At 41.3% G+C, this 22,865-nt stretch overlaps 1 protein-coding gene across 1 annotated transcript in view; it reads right to left on the reverse strand.

Moving 5' to 3' along the window:
* SORCS1 (sortilin related VPS10 domain containing receptor 1) overlaps positions 1–22,865 on the reverse strand; it is a 309,525-nt gene that overhangs the window by 59,265 nt on the left and 227,395 nt on the right. Inside the window, exons 7-10 of the mRNA XM_087766088.1 lie at positions 18,958–19,076; positions 15,965–16,054; positions 10,676–10,855; positions 6,072–6,218 (exon numbers count right to left, since the gene is read on the reverse strand). Coding sequence (XP_087622214.1) covers positions 6,072–6,218; positions 10,676–10,855; positions 15,965–16,054; positions 18,958–19,076 — 536 coding nt within the window. The remainder of the gene's footprint in view (positions 1–6,071; positions 6,219–10,675; positions 10,856–15,964; positions 16,055–18,957; positions 19,077–22,865) is intronic.

The following is a 22,865-nucleotide window of genomic DNA, read 5'->3' on the forward strand; positions in this document are numbered from 1 at the left end:
TCAGATACTCAGATAAGACAGGAATGGTACAGAATAAATCAGGTGAGCAAGAAGGTAAGACAGACAGGCAGATTTCCAAAGTTGGCATTACAATTTCCTCCAAATCTGTAGTCTCATAATTTCTGAAAATTTTGATAATTTTTGCCTTCTCCTGGGTTTTATTTTCAGTATTTTTTCTTCCAAACCTCATGAAGAGTCCTCCCTAATGGAAGGGAAGTGGAAAAATAGTGGCAAGAAAACCTGAAGCAAACTGACCAAATTGAGGGGGACATCACACAGGAACACATAGCAAAGCCCATGCTTCAGCCTGCACAGCTCTGTAAAATAAGCAGGAGAGGCTATGCAGAAGTCCCTTCAGGCTCTTAGGAGGCAGGTCTTTCTGTCTAATATCAGTTGCCTAAAGGCTAGGTCTCCAGCCTGAAAAGTTTTGTAGGCTTCCTCTGCAGGAGACCTAGCCCCATAGGTCACTGCAGGAAGACCACTGATCCATCCCATCTCAAGGTAGGTGTCTGAATCTGAAATAAAAATCTCCCTGCGGAGAATGACAACAACAAAAGGCAGGAGGTTTTTTGTGCAAAGGTGAATGAGAGTGGTGAGGAAAGATGGGAGCTCTCACTTATATGCGACAGATAAAGGGGACATGGGTTCTGCAGAAGGGAACACAACCTGCCAAGTGGAATGTACTGAACAGCCTAACTCTAACTGACAGCCTTGCGAGGGCAGCCGCTGGAGCAGCCCGGGGGTGCAAGGAGGGAGTGGAAACCAAATCGAGCTGACATGCATGCAGGAAGTGGAAAAGCATTGCAAGAGTATGAATTCTTCCCTTTTACATTTTTATCCATTGTGAAAAGACTAAATACAGAACACATTTTTAAAACTAACATACTCCAAGCCCACTTCAGCATTTTGACGACAGTAGCTAATGGCAGCAACTCAGCCAATTCTGCACTCTGGCAGAGATTAGACCTCATTAGACTCAAATCTTTGTGCTACCAGAGGTTTTCTTTCAAATTTGTCTCATTTCACAGATATAGTACACAGAAATGGAATATGTATTTCGAATATTAAAAGCCATGTCACCTATCTAAGTAGAAAGAAGGTATTTTTAGTGGCATGACTTCTTATTGGTTGGAGTGCAGTAATGCTTACAGTGTCTAGTGACAACTGGGTATGGTGTAAAAACCAACCTCTCCACTCTAGCCAGACACCTAAAGTTATTACCCATGGCCATCTCATGTCCTTACTGTGGCAGCATTCTCTTCTCCATCCCTGATGTACACCTTCTCCATCTGTATGCTTATATAGCTCATTGACAGATATTTTTTCCAGACTGGTTTGTCTTCCATCACACTGTTGGTCCCTTTGTGTTCCTCCTCTAGCTCCCACAGCTTAACTCATATACAGACATCTCAGTTTTGTTTTTTAGAATTTCCATCAATTGTCTCTGTCCTCTTGTTACCAACAGGCTACTGAAATCATTATTTTCATCAGAATCACCAGTTTTGGGTTTCCCTGTCATTGCCTAGTACCCAGCAGCGCTAGGTGCTGCACAGACACCAAGGAAAAGACAACCACCGCCATGGAGCATTTACAACCTAGGTAGAAGATAAAGCATGAGTGACATAGCCCATTGCTCTGCTCGCTGCCATAGTTCTTACAGTCATGCTGGAGTCTGCTACTTGCTTCCTAATATTTTCAAGTCAACACTTTTATGCTCCCCTCTTAGGAGGCTCATCAGTCCTTAGTAAAATTTTTCACAAATACCTACAAACCCACTTCTTGGCTGTTCTGCAAAGCCCACTTGAACAGTCCCCAATGGCATGACACGTACAAAACAGCTATTAGTGACTGTCCCTGATCAGGAGTGGGGCAAAGTATTTTAACACAAGGATGATGCTAGACACCATTCACAAAGTTAGGGGTAGTCACAGTATTTGCTCACCTCCAATAGCAAGGAGCAATGAAGAGAGGTAAACACTTCCAGGAGAGAGATTCAAAACACCTCACTTAGATGCTTAAATTATTCTGTAGCAGATGGTGTGAATGCCCTCCCTTATGAGAAATGGGTCTTTGTCCTGAAATCCTTATAATCCATATAGACAAGGCAAACAAAATGTGGGAGGGAACAAACAGATGTCTGGGGAAGAGGCACAGCAAAAATAAATGACTTGCCCAAGGTCACATAGGAAATTGCAGATAGGCCTAAAAATTGAATCAAGATTCTTCTGAGATTCAGCCTAGTGTTTTAACCACAAGACCATCCTTGAAAGCTAATTGAGTAACTCTCCTAGACAGATGCCCATAACTTGCAAGATAGAATTACTCCTCAGTTAACCGCTTCACAGCACAAGATAAGTATCAAACAAAACCAACATCTTTGGGATATAATACCTTGGCAGCTATTTTATGAAGATTAAGTGTATTCAGTGTAGAAAACAAGTGGTATAAACAAGAAAAATAAAACCTTAGGATTAGATGGAATTTCATTGCTTTCCTCCATCCTCATTATTCAGAGCCATCTCACAAAAAATGCAAAGAAATTCTTTGAGTTGCTTTGAAAAAACACCTTGAGCGTACTGTCAGTAGAGGGATGGTTCCATCTGGCTTGCCTTGTGTTTCAACCAGATTCCCTCTTAACCTCCTTAGCTGCCAACTTAGCTGCTACATACTTATTGCTGCATTAACTCTCTCTTAGTTTAGGTTTAAAGACCAGATGCACAGAGGACACAGCACTGCCCTTGCAGGCTGGGGACTGTCCTGTCGCTCTGGGAAAGGGCAGATTCCATGCTGCCAACAAGCTGGAACGTACGTCATTGCTGTGTCCCAAGCTATTGCTAGAGACAATTATGCTGAAAACCAGCAGTGTGAAAGCATTAATATCTGCCATGGAGTAAGGATGGAAGCTAAGCTAGATGTACAATGGACTATTAAGAATTCACTTAGCTCTGCCATAAGGAGAAGCAGGATCATGCCAAGAACAGTAATATGTAGCGGGAAAAGGAGCAACTGACGTAAGGAGGTAAAACTTCTGGTGATGCAGGGGTAGACAGAGTGTGGCTACAGAGGTGAGTGGAGCTTGTCAACTGTTTAAATACTAGAGCTATGTCACATTGACAAGGAAAGAATTGCCTCAGAGCAGGCGACAATTCCTTTTCTTCTTGCTTTTCCTCAGCAGAATGCCATTATGGATCCCTGACTTATTTCCATGAACATACAACACTTCCAGTGCTTTTGCTTCGAAAATTTCCCCTTCCACGGGCAACTTCTGTGGTCTTTTCTCTATCATTTCTTGAATTCTTGCATTTCATATTTTGCCTTCATCTTCCCCCATCATTAACTGTGAAACTGAAATCAGATTTTTAAATAGCTTGTCTCTCTGTTGTAGGATTGTTATTTTACTTTGTGGTTTTGGTGCATTTTCTGTACCTCCCTTTCTTTTGCAGGCAGACTGCCTGTTCCTGTAAAAGACCTAACAAGTCAGTTTAGTTCAGATTTCATCTATCTGCTTTCTTGCAAATTTGCAAGTCAACCACCTGAGACCCTGTATGTTCAGCTGATGATCCCTGCTCTGCTACCATTCCACTAGCTTGTGACAACCTAAGCATGAAGGAGGCAGACAGGTTCAGGCAAGAAAAGAGGTTTCTTGCCTGTTTTACTTCATGTTAAGGGAAGAGGAAAAACAAACATGGCTAAACATTCCTCTGGCGTTATCACAGGGAAGGGCTGACTAAGTTCCTTCCCATTCTTCTTGAAGGGCAAAGACTGAGCTACATGGTATAAGTCCATTGAGGATTTGCCCCTTACTACCCTGAAATCATGGACTGATTTCTACAGATGCCCACGAACCTGAGATGACTACCCCAGCCCAAGTCACAGAGCACTTAGGAAGTGGTTGCTTTCCAGTGCAAACAGGATGACAAGCCTACATCAAGTTTGCACAGTTGGAAGCAATTCTCAGGGCAACTACAAGGTTGCATAGAGAGCAAAATAAAAATGAACCAGTGTTTAAATTGTGGTTTGTGCACACTGGAGCTACAAGCTATAAACACAATCCACAGAGAACCAAGAGCTTCTCTGGGTCAGTTCTCACTGTGTCCACACTTCTGCCCTTGCTCATGACCCCTTGCCCAGCTTGTTCAAGTTTCCCACCCTGAAGGGAATTCCAGCTTGTCCAGGCATAGCTGGCCTAATTTTAAATGAAATGAATTGTGTTCTCAGGTGCCCATGAGTGTAGTAGCAGACACAGTATGGATGGGAAGGCTTAAGGGAGCCATAATCCCCTCTCTTCATAAGAACCATCCAGTCCTGGTTTATACGCAGTCATACGACCACTTCCACTATATAGTGGATAACTACAGTGACAGCATACCCATGTATATAAAATACATAGCTCCTGCAAATGACTGTTCGATAAGGACCCTGCAGAGCAGTACCTCTGGCTCATTTATAAGCAGAATGGCAAGTCAGAGCTCTCTTGATCAGTGTGCAACAATACCAAGACAGATGTTTCCTCAGAACTCAAACTTCAAATCTATGGGACAAGTATAGAGCTTACTTTATTTCACTTGCCCGCATGGTTTTTATTTCTTCTGCCTTGCCAGCCCCCCAAAATACTACACTATCATATCACATAATAAAAATCTTGGGTTTCTGATAAAATTGGTCATAATTTGAAAAATTGAAGGTGTGTTTTTTGTTAAATATGTTCACTTGAATTAAAACTAGATTACAATCTATTTGAAACACAAAGACTTGTACACATAGCCCCTTCCAAAAAATCCAATTCCTTTATGTCTGCAAAGTTTCCTGAACGTCGTCTTTTTAGTTTTCATCTTCTAGAAAGATTTAATTTAAAAATGGCCTTAGATACAATTTTTAAAAACTTGGAAGAAGAAAACAAACCTAAACAAATTTAGTTATGCTCTGAAATAACTCTTCTGTTTGACCCCCAGTCCTCCCTATTTATTTTTTCCAAACTGGAGAGAAAAGGAAAGGCTTGCATTTTGGCTCAATCAAAAAATCAATTATTTGAACAGCTTCAAATATCAAGTTATTTATTCTTTGCTCTTGCAATAATGCATGGAGTTCAGTTAAGAGATTAGTGTAGCATTCAGCTACATACTGCAATGCACAAAATGTAATGCTGATACAGATTCTAACAAACTTACAGCCTCAAAATGAGAAGCATTTTTTTTTTTTTTTCAGATGGAAAATAAGAGGCAGGTATAAGACAGCAGAAGGAAGAGCAGTGTAAGTAGTACCCCTGATTCTGCCTGGAACCATGTTAGAATTTGTGTAATATAAAAGCTGTTGAGAATCCCAAAAGCTGGGCTTCTGAATATTATCCCGCTACTATGTATAGATTATATCGGCTGAAAACTATGTCAAGATCAGTCTAAGCTTTCTATCTGACAGAGATCTCCAATTCTGTTCACACTGCTTATATTTCACTTTCACTCTTGGCAACTGTTTGCATATAATGATGATTAAAGACTTATCTATATGTTGATCTATATCAATAAGTACAGAGACAGATACAATATACACCCAACACATAGATATAGATATACATATATTTGGATGAATGTGTCGATTCTCACTTCTGAGGTCAAAGAGAAAATGATAAATATTAATACTGCCAACAGAGGCGCCTGAAAGAAATCAGAGCCCTCCGTTCCTTTGAGCCTGTCTCAAGTTATTAGGTCCCTGACAGTTCCTGAGCTACAATAGCTCACTCCTCCCATCTAGTGTCCAGAAAATCAACTGCGCAGAAACGGCATCCAGCTTCACCTGCTCTTTAAGGGGAGACCATCAGTTGTGCAGAAGGAAGCTGATCTACGATGCTTCCTTTTGTTCCAGAAATTAAATTAAATTAAGCTAAATTACAATGCCAGCTCTTGCAATACCATCTGGCACCCCAAGCCTGATGTACTGCACTTTTAATGTGCAGTATTCCCTCCATGAGATACACTTCATGGAGAGAGGAGCTGCCCTCTCCTTCTTGTGTTACTTGGTAGAAAAAGATTGTTCTGGGATGTTACCACCCCCCAGGTTCCCCCCCAGGTACTTACTAGGAGGCAGTGAACGGGGTTTCCTCTCAGATCCGTGTTCGGAGCCTGCAGCAAACTCCAGTCTCTCCCTTTATTGTAGGTGATGAAAGTTTTCACTTGGTTGTCAATCTTCTTGTTAGCCAAGAACATTCCCTTTATCCCTGCTACCTAGGAAAAATTGACATGGCTGAAAAATAGATCAAGCCGATGCAGGTTCTGTGCATGTGTCTCTCTTGCCCTGTCAAACCCAACAGGGATCTGGTGGCTGTGTCAGTGTGGTAGATGTCAGGGCACAAATTGCCAAGGAGTGTCAAAAGAAGGCAAATTCAGGTGCTGGGGACAACATAAGACCATCACAGGTGGAAAGGTGACAAATGGAAAAGAAAGCTTATATTTCAGAGTCAGCATGGGAACATGGTAAGATGTCAATAGCATTATCTGTAAAGTGACAATCCTTCAACTGTGTAGGCATCCTTCCCCCTGGAAGATGAAATATGTACAGGGCAATTATTTGTCTCTTGCGCTGCAGTAGCATGAAACAGCAGCAATTTTGGCCTTGCAAAGAAAATGGCAACACACACATAAACTTGCAGTTCAGTGCTTCTATTCTCATACAGCCTGCTTGAGACATTTCATCTAAGGATCCCAATGTGTTTCATAATTATCAGTGTTTCAACAGGATAACTTGGTCACAGGGGTATTTTTATTACAGTTTTGTATTTTGAGGAAACCAAAGCCCTGGTGACTCAAGCACGGCCACCCAGAATGCTAGTTATAGAGCTAACAATGAGATTCTCGTCCTTTTATTTTTCCTGGTGTTTTACCCAACATCTTTACTCCATAGGCCTGCAGGAGGATTTTGAAAAGATGTGATGCTAACAGCCTCACATTGGAACCAAGCCCAAAAGTGTCTTAGTGGGGAGAAAAAAAGTCAACCTCAAACCACAACTCACGCTGCAGAATGTTCCCATCTTCTCAGCACACTGAAAATCAATAGCCCAATAGCTGCTGCAGCTTGCGAATGAATTTGTTAGGCTGTCATTCTGCAATCTGAGTGCTGCAATAAAAAGGGAAGCAAAATCGGGAGAAGGAGGGGGAAAGTGAGAAACTCTTTGGTTTCCAGCAAGTCTGTTCAGTCATCCACCCCGTCACTTCTTATGATGCAGAACTAGTACACAGAATCATTCATCAAGACTTTTTATTCATAGAGATTATTACTTAAATGGCATCACGTGGCAAATGGTTACACAGCAGATTCAGAGGTTGTTCCAGCTCAACTGGTTTAATTATGTGGCTGGATTTGGATGATACAGCTCCCAGTGAGTAGGACCTTACTGCACTTTTAGTCACATGCTGTGGGACTACTAGTGTACAGTGCATTGGTGTACTTAGTCATTCTGAATAGCACTTTCCTCCTTGAGCAATGGCACTGAATTTCACTTGAAGTTACATAAAGACTTAGACATGACTTGCTATAATGGGTCTTTAAATTAAGTAGTTAACTTATTTATTGTTGATATAAGCATAAAAAGATAATATTTTCAATGCCCTAGCTGGATTATTTGGTACCACCCAACTAAGTATTCAGGATTTCTTTGTTGTAGTAGAAAGGCACCCTGATAAGACAAGGGTACTCTGTCTCGCAGTGATACTGCATGAATAGACAGAGCTGGAAAAATAACATAGTTCTGCCTTTACTACCAGAGGCCAGAGCCTATAGCTCCATTTGTACTTTTCTTTGTTGTTGTCCTGAAATAGTTATATTATATAGTCCCTGTGAAATGCTGGCCATAAATGATTAAAGAGCATTTTATATATCAGGCGATAAATGTGTTCTGAAATCCTGTGAATTTTTCTTCTTATGATTCTAGTCATGGGCTGGGACTCAAAATCCTTTCCAGAGAAAGCAAGGCGTAAGTTATACTGTCAGTCTTGGACAGCTTTATATTAAAAAAAGACCGCACACACTATACGTGTTTCTGTGCTCTCCGTAAGAAGAGATATACCTATTGCATATACACAACCATGACACACACAATGATCTGTTCATCCCTGCTGTTCATGCAATCATAAGAAAGACTCATGCAAGTAAGGTGCGTGACCATCAGCGGTCAGAGAGAAAAGCACTCCATCAGCTCCCACACAGGCTTTGTAGACAATCCTCACCACCCTGAATACACTGTGTAGAGATACAAACGCTGTCTACAGTTTTAGTGAAAGATTCATATGACACTCGAACACACAAAACACATTCTTCACTCCCCATCACCAACTTCATACATCAAACATATACTTCCCATCCAACGTACATACTGCTAAAAAAAAATAACTCCCAGAGTGACAGGTATATATACCATAGCTATAGACACATCTCCTCACAGTCTGTTACCATTTCAGGCATGGATTCCCACAGGCAGGCTTGTCTTTCTGTGGACCAGCCCAACTACAGAGCCAAGCAGAGCCATACCACATCACTGGAGAGGTGCAGGAACTAGAAAGGGCACTCAGACCCAAAGGCCAGTGATTCTTGCTCATCCCTTGCTCTAGGAGATGGTCTCTAGGACAGTCCCTTTGTGATGGCAGACCCACTGAATGCTGAGTCCAGCGTGCTACTGATGAAGTGGCACTGGAAGGTGGTGAAGAGAAGAGCTATTCTTACGCCCTGCTCTGTCCAACATGCAGAAGGGGGAATAGTATCCATCTAGGAGTGGTCTCCTCACCCTCTACAAGGTCCAGCAGCAGAAGAGCCCGTACACTGAAATAACAACTTCTGAGTGAAAGGCTTCTGATGACTTACAGGAGAAGAGAAGGGAGAACATGATGAGGCACCATGAAAGAACCTCTATTTTCTCTTCACGCCCAATGCAATTCCCCATTGAGCAGCACTGAGCAGACTTATCCTTGATGTAGAATCAGTTTAGGAATCTACACACACAAACGCATTCACTACAATGCAACCAGATGAACTTACTTCTAACACCTGACAAACATGCATACAGACACATGCACATTTAACAGGTCTTTCTTTGGCATCTTCTCCAATAATCTTGCCTGTGTATATAATAATATAATATACCACTGTCACCACAGAAGGACTCATTTTGCAATCTCTCCCTTCCTTTTAATTTATCTATGGATTTTTTTCTTCTCTTGTCTTCATCTCCATTTACCCCTAGAGCATTCATCATTTGCAACAATCCTACTGGGAGAATCACACTGGATGGCTTTCTGTTCCCTTCCAGCTAAAACATCAAATTGAAAGGAAGGTTTGTGCCAGGTTCAGTGTCAGCCACTATTCTTTCTATCTAGATAATCAGCAGATATGATGCTACAAGTCTGATTCCATCAATTTTAATCCAGGTTACTGTGTGGTGTCAGCTTAATAAAACAAAACAAAGGCTTTTCTTCCCCCCTGGGATGTAGGACACCTTTACATAATGCAGGGAAACTGCTTCTCGAGCTGACAGTAATAAGAGGCAACAGTCTTTCCATGGGCTGCCAGCATTGCAGAGATTAACAGTAAAAATCACCAAATGACTGAATGCTAGTGCCCATCCTCCTACAGTTCATCTGCACTTATGTACAACACTTGGGCTCTCTCTTTGGACAATTTAAGGTGGTTTCTGAGTAAAGGGCAGCTGAAGGCAAACTATACAGCAGAGCTAATATAGACATGATGATGGGGAAATACAGGAAGCATCTTCATTTTCAAAGGAACTTGGATCTAGTTGATGGCCATTATTCTAAATGGACAGAAAACCCCCTGGAGGACACCTGAAAAGAGAAGCTGACCCTCAAAAACAGCAGCTGAGGACTGAATTTCTACTTAGCTGAGTGCTGTCTCCAGAAGTAAAACAGGCAGCAGAGCAAGAGAAGTACAAGGCCACTTTAAAAGTCCTATTCTTAGGATCAGTTGTCATAGAAGTCAATGTAAATTGGCCTTCTTACAGGTAAGCTTAGGCAGAATGTACTTGCCAGGAAAAGGCTCAGAGGTAAAAGGGACACTAAGATGAAGTAGGAGAGTTTCCATGCTCATGGGATAGCCCAAGACGGTGTATCTAAAATCACTCCAGTTCCCAGAATAGTCCAAGCTGAGGAAGGTGACAAAGACAGCTGAAAACTGCTGTCTCTCCTTCCTTCTAAAAAAAGAGATTAGGCTGTCAGAAACGCAACAAAAATCGGAGAAGGATGCTATTCAGAGTGTTGGGAACTTTTGGAGCCATAGGCAGGACCAGTGTGGGTCAGCAGGATTTTGGCGCAGAAACTTAAAGAATTCCTCTTCAGGACTGAATGAACTATTCCACTACATCTTCTGGTGCATATCTTCCTATGCATGAGATAGCCATGAGTTCTTCCTCACCTGAGAATCTACAGGGGAGTACAGCAGTGAATCTGTTCATAATATTAGGCTGGGCCTAAATTCAACACCTGTGTAAAACCTGGCTTTGAAACTCAACCGATTGCACTGAGGCCCTTAAGTAAAAGGAGGGTAAAACTATGTGTTTAGTCACTTCTTGGCTTTGCTGTTCACATGCATAGAACAAGACTGATGTGCAAGAAGGAAATGGGACTGGCATCACATGAGGTCCTGAAATAGGAATGAGATGTTTGGAGTCATGACATACCTCATAGAGGTCAATCATCACATTCCCCTCCAGCCCTTGACTACTCTTGACATTTTCCAAGGCCAGGGTGAAGTACACCCCTCGGGTGTCAGAGATATACAGATTGTACGTGTCATTCTGGTTCCACTCTTGTACAGCTGCAAACACCTGATTCTCATCTGTGCTGATAACATGCATGTCCTGGAGAAAGAAAAGAGAGGAAGGTTACTAGAGGGAGCTCTGCCCTGTCATTTCCAAGGGCACCAAAGTAATTGTGCGGAGCAAGGGATATATTTAGGCTGGAGTTTAATTGGAAACTGTAGACAACGCTCCTGTAAGCGGATAATTCCATCCAGGAATATTTTACATCAGCTCTCTTCTACCAATTTTCGAAGCGGTAATTAACTGATGAGTGTTAATTGAACATTTACATTAGCAGTACAGTGTTATACAGCAGCACTTCCCACCCCCCCACCCCCCCCCAACACTTTCATTTTAATGAGTACTTTGTTTGGGGGGAGGGAGGGTTGTTTATTTGCTTTTTGGGGTTTTTTTTGGCACCTGAGTGATTCCACTTGTGATTGTGGAATCACAGATATTAAAAATGTGGGGCTTCTTTTAAAAGAAGAAAAAAGCAGCATCTGAAACATCTGCTTCTCACCTACCATTCAGAAACCAAGTATGCTTGGGAACTGCTACAAGGAGGATCTAATGGGTTAATGTCTGCAGCCAGTGCTGCTGTTATTTATTATTTCTAATGACACTGTTAACTAGAAGATAAGGCCCTGGACCATTGTGCTAACCTCCCCGCCTCCCCCCCTCCCCCCAAGAAATATAACAGAAAAACAACCCTAATCCTCACTAGATGTAAAGAACAGAATTGCAGTTAGATCACTAGTGTTACGAGTTTGGTTTTGGTTTACTCTGTTTGTTCTGTGTGTTACAGCATGCAGGAAGCAATGAAAAGACTGCATAATTCAAGAAAAAATAGAAACTATTAAACATGATTCCCTCTATCAATGCCTGGAGAAATTATTACCCAGTGGAAAAAGCCACCAAGAGAGAGAGCATTATAATGAAATTCCCAGGCTCTATCTGCCAGCACAGGCACCCTGAGTTTTTTGGTGCCATAAAAATCTGTGGAGGTAGGAAAAGAAATGTAGATTTCTTAGCACCAGGTGATTCCCAGAAGATTCAGCTGTTCTGTCTGTTTTGGGCAGATATCCCAAAGTTATTCTGCTTCCATGAATCCCAGCCAGGGCTTTCTATATGCAAAACTGGGAACTTTATCAGAAAATATACTCTTTGGAAGATGATGCTACTTCTTCCTTCTGTTATTAATAGTCTTTGACAGTTCACTTTCTCGTGGTTTTGTAGGGGGAATTAATACTTCCAGATGGAGCCTTGTAATGTAAAGATGAAAAATAATATAATGAAGAAATCTGATCTATAAATTTGAAAGTGGATTCGCCATGAAGTTAAGATTCAGAACACTTGTTTGTTCATCCAGATCCAGATCTGAGTATGGAGTGGATGAATATTTACTTGATTTACTTGCTCCTTTGCACTGGATTAAAATGTATCCCAGAAAATGGGCTGGCTTTGTGGTGCAACAGGTTGGCTTAAATCCTGAGGCAATAGGAAAGGCAATGTAAGTCCCACTGCCTGCTACTAATTGAGGTTGTGAATAGATATCCTCTCTTAGCTCCAGCTGTGCTAGCAGAAGTTACTGCTTCAGCTGTTTGTCAGAGGCTCCTTATTTCAGACTGTCACCCTAGTCAACCTGCTGGTAGATCTGCATGAGTAGGTGTTCCCAATGTGCTTCAGGCAGCAGTGGCTAGCACAGCTCTAATCTCAAGTTTAAACTTTTGCATATGTGCATATACACATGGGTAGACCTTTCTATTTAAAAGTAGACAGAGATTATAAGTAAAATTGTTTTGTCTGGTCATTATACAGTTTCATTAACTTACCGTTTTAATCAATAGTTTTGTAACAACTAGGGGAGAGAGGTAAAACGATATTTTGATCAACACCAGGGAAAACTAAAGGCAATTTCATGAATGCTTAAGAAGCAAATAAGCTAATTTATTCCCATGCTTCATGAGTTTTGAGCAGATCATGCTGTAAGATGCAAGTCTAAAGAAGATCACAGTAAGGCTGAAGGAATTTAAACCTGGAGAAGCAGAGATTGAGACAGAATTGGCATAGTATACATAGTGCAGAAAGTCAAAAAAGATAGTTCCAACTGTTTGCCTTTGGGGATCAATTAATTTTTCCTCTTAATATGGCCTTGTCCAATAGATGCAGTAACAATGCAAAGCTTTGATAGAAAGGGATCAGTATATGGGCATCAAACTGGTCTTTGACAAACATCAGGAATTTTTTGGTTTCCACATTGGGAAGATTAAAATTAATCAGCATATCATATTCACTTCTATTTTTTTTTCAGGGTGTTTTTTTTTGGGGGGGGGGAATAATACAAAAAGACAGCCTTCATCTCAAAATAGAGCAAGAGCTTCACTGCATCTTCCACTACTACAATAGATGTTCATTTCATTTCACCTCCCTACAGAAAGGTAAGAAGACAGGAAAGTGAAGCAAGGCACTTTTCTCAAACAGTCGTTGTCATCTTCAGGGGCTCCCCATGCATCTGCCTACTGAGAGCCTGAGCTTTCCTCTCTCTGTCCCAGCACATAGTGGAAGTACATTAATATGCAGTTCTACTATCTGTCCCTCTTGCCTTTCCAAAGACAAAAGTAAGAGCACGATGCTGTGCATGGGTTTGATCAGGTGTCTACTCAAATGACTAAAGGCCAAGGCTTTCTGAATTACTAAATATGCTTCAATTGCCCTTGTTGCACTTGGTCAGGGAACTTTTCTTCCTGGCAAGTTAAATAGTAGGGTTGTGTAATGCCTGTTTTATCCTGTCAATTACTGAGACTGTCATCTCTTTTTAAGGTCTGTATTTAAGGATTTCTTTTGTGGGTATTGCTTCTTCTATCAGGATGTGCATCCTGAGGTTGAAAGAAGGTGATGAATTTAAAACAGAGGTACCACATGCACCAATCCGATCAGTATTCAGCCCAGCACCAGTTAAGGGCACGTCTTTTTAAAAGAGAAATTGCGTGGCTTGCTTCAGTATTCACAGATGTCTGCCCACTGCATTGGTCTAAAATGGAGTGAATGTACCCTGTGTGTACATTTAAGGTGATTATCATGAGTGACATTACAGAGTCTGTGACAGATCCCACATTGTGGTGCTGTGGTACAGAATAGGCAATACCAACCCACAGATCACTGCAGAAATTAACTGGTCTCGATAAAGACCATTTACAGGGTTAACACAACCTGTATGCACATGTGCAGACATCTTCTTGTATGGGAAAGTTTCAAGTTCATTTAGACTTTTAATCAAACTGGCTTCAATGCCAACAACAAGAATATTTTAGTTTTGATTTTCTATAGGCCATTCCTGCCTGAGCAGCAGTATCACCTGCCAACGCTGCCTGCCGTCACACCCCTACAGTTTAGGAAGAGTGACATGCAGAGACAAAAAGCTTGATATTTCTGTCTTCAGTTCCAGAAGTTGCTTAGTACTGTTTACCATATTTGGCCCCACTTTCTTAGCTGAAGGAGATAAAAGAGAATTTAGGCATAAAAGAAGCTGTTTGTTTCAATTCCTTTAATAGTATAACGCTTTGTGCATTTTTAATAAAAGCGGCTATCCTGTTTTGATAGCAGCCTCCTAGACAGCCACAGCTCCACTGTAGCTCCTACCAAGCCAAATGTAGCTCTTTGGTCTTTAAAGATATTCCAAGATTGTGACAAAGCATCTTATCTCCTTAAATATCTGCCTTTTTCTTTGGGTCAAATAACATGAACGTATTGCTCCAGTTCCTATTCTCTGAGAATACATTGCAATTTAATTGTAGTGCATTTTCCTTGGCTGTCCAGAGATCTCTTTGAGAAGGTGGACAGTTGGAAAAATAAGTGTGGGCTAAAGGAGACAAATGGTTCAAAGCAAGCAGTCTCTCTACAGGTCTGAATCAGCTGTAAATGACCATTTTGATTTGGGTGTTACAATAAACATGCTAAAAATGCAACTCCTTTATGAAGGGCTACTTCAAATAACACCTGTTTAAATTTGATTTGAATTGACAGAGTAATTCCTTCCTGCTTGGACAGGAAGTTTCAAACCAACCTATCTTTAAACATGACTGAAGATTTTGGGGCAGACCACAGGTCTCCTGTGTCAGAGCCAAGAAGATATCATGGCTTCTGGTAGGGTCCTCAGTGTCCTGTAAGCTTGGGTTTTCAGGTGATGTAAACAGGAGCAAAGGGTACAACAGCAGAGTAGGTAATGTATGGTATTGAAGGCCTGGGTTTGAGCTGCAGTCTGGTTATATGATGAAGGTCACCCAGTCAATTCACGATAAACAGGTCAGCTGGGTTGAGGAATTAAAGACAGCCAGCTGTGATAGTAGCAAAATTATCCCTTTGAATATTTCTACCTACAAAATCTGTTGTACTTTCAACTTCTAGGAACAGGCTGACCTTGCACTTTCTTTTTTTCCTTTTGACAGTCCTTGCTTAATTTCTGAGAATGCATTTGTCTCCAGATGTTAGACCTCACATAGAATCCACAAGATCATTTTCTACCTTTGAGCTTAAATTTTATTTAAGCCAGACTATATCAAGAATGAAAAGGCCTCAAAAAAAAAAATCCTCTGTCTTTGTTAAGAAGCCATTAGGAGCCCAGCTGCAAAATGGTGATTTCTTCAAAATGGAGCTAACATTTTATACAGGTCTTTTAAAAAATTCAGCTCCAGAAGGCAGCAATAGCCTTTCAAGCTCCAATGCTAATTCACCATTGTTCTTAATTAGGGAAGATATGGAGCAGACACACAAAGACATCTCTTTGCTTGGTTCCCATTAAAATCTGCTAATGAGGCACAGCACAAAAAGCAATCCACACAGGATAGGGACAGGAGAAGGGAATTTTAAGACCAAAAAAAAAAGAAAAAAAAAAGAAAAGAGAGTCCCCTCCAAAACTTAATTAACTAACCATAAAGAAATGGTAATTGACATGGGCTGTGGTATCTGTCTACATTTCATGCTGATGTCCTTGACTAGCCAAAGTGCTGACTTCGTTTTCAGTCCTTTCCTGCTTGCAAATGTTCTATTAAAGAAGAATGATGTTTTCATTCATTGCACGTCATCTTGCAGTTACTTGTGTTGGATTCAAGAATTTCTGTACAATCAAAATATCTGTAGGTCCATACAGATATTCCAGCAACAGCAACCTACCTTGGGCAAGGAGTACTTCGGCAGCTTCATCTGTGCAAATGCATTCCTCCTATAAGAAACGTAATAATGTGGTCTTCCTGCTGATGTCAACTAGGAGGGAAGCAGGAAAGTTATAATCAGGACTTTTTAAGATATTTTTTTATTATCAGGGAAAATACCAAGCAAAAGCTGTCAAGGGAAAGACCACAGCGTTGCTGGCAATGGCTTAAAACTGCAGCACTATTACGATTGATGAATAAACATTGATCCAACTGACAGTGGCTGAAAAAGAGAGCAAGAGGAATCCCATTTTCTGCAAAGAGAGACAAAGGCCAGACTTTCAGGTGAAAATCTGAGGAAAGTGAACTCCTGGCTTCACTTGGGCCATTATGTCACCTGCTGATACCACAGCTCTCCTCTGACTTTCCACAAAACAGTCTGTTCTTTGCTATCTACAGAGCTGCCGTGTAGGCTACTGGTTAGATCAGCAGATCGGCAGACCTGATGCTTGATTTCTATTTGTGCCTCCAGCTTTGGTTCCTGTGCAACCCTGTACAAGCCATCACATGTATCTGTTACCGGATCTGTTAAGCATTCACAGCTCCTTGAAGACAGGAGAAGCTGAGCAGATTTGATGTTTCTGTGAATGTGGCCATTTATTTAAGTGTCTAAATACTGATGGCAATACCTTGAAAAGGCAATGTGAGGTTTCATTTCCTACCACCTATTAAAGGGGTAAAAAATAGAAAGAAAAAACTTGTCAATGTTATCTGGCTTCCAGTGCTGCTGAAGCATAATCAATGTTTGTAAGGTACTTTGAAATCCTTGGATGAAAGATACTGAAGAACAAATATTCCAAGGGATCCTCCATGCAGAACTTTGCTTTAATTGCCTGATATCTGGGCTTATCAAGATTTTTCTTCAGTAACAAGTGTTTTAAAATGCACTGCAGTACTTTAAAATGTAAGATACACAGGGGCTAAGTTCATACCAGATTAAGTAAAATAAGAACTATTTCTTATTCTAAAGCTCTTGAACTATTTTTTAATGGAATTGTGCAAAAGTTAGTGGAAAGAAGGCCAGAAGCATTGTTTATGAGAGAGTGTGAGTTTGTAAAGAAAACACGGTGTAATGGGAGAAATAAACCCACATTCCTTTATCCTCATGCTTTTGAGCCTACTAATTTTCATTCCAAATGCCTTAGCTGCAGAAAAGCAAGATGGAGATCAAGGAAGGTAGGGAAGGCTAGGGGAGGGTGTTCAGGGCGTTCATCTATTCTTCCAAGCCTTTACTGTCTGGTGTAGGGCTATTCAACCTCTGAAGAACAGTGCCTGAGATAATCCAGGGTCCAGCATCATCCACAGTGTTATTTAGCTGTTCCTTGCAAGCCAGATATATCCATATATATACATGTAACCACCTGAAGAATCTCATTTTAAATTTCCAGCCAACAGTGAATTCACTGACTACTAGGAACAAAGCAGAGGTTGTTTTGAGGGATTACAATATTATTCTTTCATATCTGTAAGTGTCAATTATTAATGATTGGCAAGTACTGCCTCTTTGACCTGTTACATTTATTTCTGTTTAAGAATCCTAAGAAGTTTAAGGATTAAAATAGGAGCTTTCCAAATCCAAATATTCCATGATACCTTTTCAAACTGCATTACAAACATGAATATATAAAGTTGTGCAAAGTCCCATTGGGCATTAAGGGGAACATCATAAGAGACTGCCTCTCCTCACGTGCCTTACACCATGCAGCTAGCACAGAGGTGTAACAAAGTCAAAATTTGACAGCACTGGGAACACTATACAACAGTTTATAGACAGAAAGAGAAATGCATCAAAACACAAACGCTATTCAGAAAGGTAGACAATCTCCCCAGCATTGATTTCAGATGGGGCAAAGGGGTTGGTTTCTCTATAGTGTGTAATAACATCAGGTCAGAGCAGAGAAGATTAACAATCTTGAAGAGCACAAAACCAAGGCATCAGTGATGAAATAATGAATCAATTCACATATGAAGTGAAATTCCCCAGCTCCCATGTCACTCAAGCCACAAACACACAGTCATGCTGAAATTAGAGAGCATGCCTAAACAGTGATTTACGCCCCTGTTTTCCTTACCATATAAACTTTTCATTTATGTCTCAGACACACTAGGCACAAAAGCTATTCTGGAATGTATGTCCCAGCATTATTTGTGGATGATTTAGACTGGTGTTTATGACTGAGTTCATTAACTGAAGGTAATTAACCGTCAACTCACCCAATTTAAAATATCAGTTCTCTCTCTTCCCTCCACCCCCAAACATGGCAAAATATAAACTGTCTGGAAGACCAGTTTAGTCCTAATGATTTCCCGTTCACCCTCATGTTCCCTGCAATTCTGTTGTTATGTTTTCACCCTATTCAGCTGTTATTAAATGGACACTGGTGGCAGGCTAATGAAACCCACAGGAGTTCAGAACTATTCACCAGCTCTCACCTGGAACACAACTTGGCTGAGTACATCTCATCTTCAGCCTTTTCATTATAACCATAACTGAGGCATAACAATAAAGCCTGATTACTCCTTCTTTGGTTCTTCCCCTGACTCCCTCCTTTTTTATTTCCCTGTCATGTTCAAAAAAGCTTTGGTCTACTCCCTTGTGATAGCAGATGACTGACATATCACTTCAAGCTGAGGGGTTACACCACTAATTCTAGAGTGCTGAAGAGACTGCAGGGAGTGGCACAGACCACTCCAGTACATAATGGTGGATGCTCCAGGCAGGAACTCTATGACCCTACAGTGCCAAGATACTAGAGGTAAAAGGAACGCTATTAGCATTGTAATGAACTGCTACAATCCACTCAGTGCCTTTATCATATGGATCTAGTGTTGTCTGACTATTTTGGGGCTAGCACACATGCACACACATGCAAAGGAAGGGAAGAGAAAATAATAGAATATAAAGCAATAGAATATAAAATAATAGAATAAATAAGAGAAGAGGGTGTTCTGCACCTGAACAAAGACATAATCATCCTGGACGATCAGGGAGTTATGGTCAATATAGCCTGGAAAGGGTTTGCTGAGAGCGGCTTCACTGCAGTTCTGCATCTTGCAGGTGATGTATTGAGCATCTGAAAGGAAAAGAACAAAACCAAGACACTTGAGATCCTGAGCACAGATTCTTCCTACTATCACAAACCTATTTGGTGAGGCAGCATTTCTGCTTCCCAGCCTCATGTGACATGAAGTGACACCATCCATTCAACGCAACACACTTCTCTCTCTTACACCCCTCGTAAATCCACCCTTGATTACTTTCTTCCTTTAAGTTCCTTCCTTGTTCACCTGCCTCAGCCTCCTATTATTTCTTTAATTCCACCCTACATCAAAGCTACACATTGCTCCTTTATACTAAGAGAGAGCCTGGCATAGCTGATCTGATTATTCCATGCCACTCTTGCGGTTCCATGTTGGAATTAGACGAGAGGCAGCATTTGAAGGTGGCACAATGTAATGCTTTTGGCTCAGATCTGACAGAAACCTCATCAAGGGCGTTATCACTCAGCACTGCTACCTGCCCTGCTGAGTTTACTTGGATGCTATCCAGGCTTAAGCTCAAAGCAAGGAACTGAGCAAGGGAAAAACAGAGCTTTGAAGGACTCTTTACAGAGGCAACAAACAGCCCAAGTCCTGTGACTCCCAAGGTAACTATGGGTCTGAAGATTTGTGTCTATGCTGCAGGACAGATACTCTCTGCGCTGAGCCTCTACAGTTTCCCTGCCATCCCCATGGTGTGGGATCTGCTGTAGAGCATGACAGCTTCTCTACAGTCACATGCTGAGTTTATTCAGAACATGGCCAAGGTCCACAACATACACAAGTATGAGGACACCTTCAGAGGACACCTGCCCCGTAGTGTCACCACTGAGAACCCCTTCCACAGCGCACCTCTGTATTTCCTACAGCACTTACACTCTGCAGAGCAATTCAGATCACCTTGGAAAGTAATTCAGACCACCTCCTGTTCAGGGGTTTTACCTACTTCTCTGTTGACAGTGTAGGTAGATGCACTCTGGCAGACGTGGGCAATCATTCCACACTCCCTTGAAACTAGAGGTCTTAACAGCTTCAAGCAGTCGTATGTTTCAAAGTAAATGGCCTAAATACAGCCCTAAAGCCATCGCATCCATTGTCACTGTATGGGATGTCCTCATCTCCTATTCTGAAGCACTGCAGGGTGCTCACCTCATAATCCATCACCTGAAGAAAAACAATTTTAATTTCTTCATGGTGGTAATTTATCCTAGAATACAGAACCAGATTCTCAGTATTCAATTTGGGCTCTTTCAGACCAATTAAAAAGTTGCTCTTTGTTTAATGACAAAGCAGATTTACAGGAAGGAGGATTTTGGCATTTTTGCATTAGCACTACAGAAACACTCCATGGCATTTAATCTTAGAACTACTTCTAATCTTTTTCCTTGTTGGAGAAACGCAGACCTTTGTTTGACATAATTACCATTTTCTGATCAGAGAAGTAGCATTTTACAGTGAAATAGAAATGGCTGGATTTTTACCATCTCATATTTAATCTTGGTTATAATTAAAATCTATCATTTGACATTTCTTTCCTTGCTTCTAAGGGCTGTTGACTTCTGCTTGAAATGACATGCAGGGTAACGAAGCTTCAGGAAAATTTGATGAGGGATGATTTTACCCCAGCATTTGCAGAGTTCTTGGAATATATAAAGTGCTAAGTATTATTAGTCACTGCAGTTTATAACATTTTATGCTTTTGCAGCTCACTGTAAAACATTAATTAATACAGCCCAGACAGGATGATCGAAATGCATTTCCCTTCAGAGGGATATGATTTTTTCCATATTAGCCACGAGAGGGCAGGGAACGACGTAACTCCCATCCAGCTCCCAGCCTGAAAGTTCCTTTTCAGAGTTGTTCAGCCCTCAGTCCCTCTGCTCCCAGGAAGAAGGGGGACAACGGGGCCAGAGCCTCTTCCACCACCCAATAGTACTGTGTGGTGCAGCATGTCCCCTCCTACTCATAAGACGGAGAACGGGCATGCATCTCTTCACCTGCAACACGACCAATCCCCACTTCTCCTGTTATCTCAATCCATTGTATCATGAAGAACAGCCCCCCATACCTGCCCCCACATTTATCTCCTCTCATTCTGGGATTCTGAGTCAAGTGTCTGGCAATCCTGAGCTTAAACAAAGCAGCATCAGTTGAAATGGCTGGCCCCACCACCCCCTGAGCTATTGACAAGACTGGGTGGTTTTTCACACATGGGATCGAATCACATAGAGGTATATAGGATCAGACCTCTACTTCCCACCTTGTTTCCTTCCCCCTCCCCTTGTTTTCTTTTACTTCCACAGGCACACTGGCCACCTGGGAGACACTGAGAGGAGACTGCAGTGCTGTCTTACTTCCCAGGCAAACAGGTTATTTATCCTGAGAGCACAGGACGGGTGCTGCTGGGACCAGCCAGCAAAGAAGATTAAGGAATCTCCTCCACAAGAGATTTTAAAGAGCAGGCCAGGTTGACATCCATTAGAGGTGACTGAATTTTTTTCGATCCTATTTTAACAGAGGAATGGGGACTATGTCTATTTCTGCTGTGATCGCAGGAGTCTGTACAGCAGTGATTGTACCATTGATGAAGATTTACTAAGGCAATTCCTGTGAAGTTTTACAGTGCAGTTCTCCATGGCTTCAATTCTAAAATGCCAGTAATAACTACTAAAGGACAGAGCACTGAAATTGCTTAAGCTAATCGCCCAAACAGCCAAACCCTGAGATGTGCACACTAAGAAATCTCCCTCTGCTATAGGAGACAGAAGGACGGAAAACAGGCTTCTTGCAGTGCCCGGATCCCTCTTTTTTTCCTAAGGGAAGGTTCGCTGTGCTCACATTAACTCAAGGATTTTGTTTTGGCATTTGATGCTCATGGACATTTTATATGATTCCATTGGCAGAGCTTTGTAATTTAGCATTAATTAATGTCAATTAATGTATTCAGTTGCTAAGCTCTGGAATTAATTTCATTAGTTTTCCCGCACAGATGTTTTCCCTGCCATAGGTAATTAGGACATTATGCTTTTCAGTTCCAGAACCCTCACCTCCCACAACAGCTGCTGTTTTTAATATACAACAACAAAGTCACGCTGTGCCTGGAGAGAAGAACATAGCAACTCCCAGCTCTTACACCCCCGGACACTTTGATTTTGACAGGTTTAGACACCTAGAGTAGGATTCTTCTCAGGGAATAGCAGCTATTTGTAAAGAGGAAGTAAAAAAAGTCATAGAACACAAGAATGAAGGAGACGTCTTGTATGGGAAACCCTCTGACAAAATTAATCTTTTTCAGTGGTGAAAGAGAATTGCAAATGCTAACACATAGCAAAAGTTAAGAGCCAGAGGGACCCTGTGCCATAAAATATTTTTTGTCTTTTCTGTTTAGCTCAAGCTCGATGCTAATATGCTCTCAAGGGAAATGCAGCCTGTCCCAGCAACATTTCTTGGCTCAGTTGGTGGAGATATAAGGTCGTTGGTGGTTACTGGAGGTTGGTGAGCCTCTGCAAAAGTACAGGGGAGAGTTTCAAATCCTCTCCTAAAGCAGAGTAGGACTTTCTCAGGATACTTTGTTGCTGAGTGTTATTTTGTATGACATATCAAACTGTAATACCCACTGCTTTCCAGTCTAAACTTGCATGTATATCTTTTGAAACCTTATCTGATCACAAGGAGAGTCAGAGAAAACATTCACTGTACTTACCGTGAATGTATAATTCCTCCTGATCTTTATTTTTCTTGTTTTTAATTCATTGAGGAATGTGTACTTCTCTCTACAAATAAATCCACTATGGATAAACTCCAAATCAGGAGTTTATGCAAAG

The sequence above is a fragment of the Nipponia nippon genome, unplaced genomic scaffold (genome assembly GCF_047370975.1).
Source record: "Nipponia nippon isolate SJK-2023a ecotype South Korea unplaced genomic scaffold, ASM4737097v1 scaffold_3, whole genome shotgun sequence".
NCBI lineage: Eukaryota > Metazoa > Chordata > Aves > Pelecaniformes > Threskiornithidae > Nipponia > Nipponia nippon.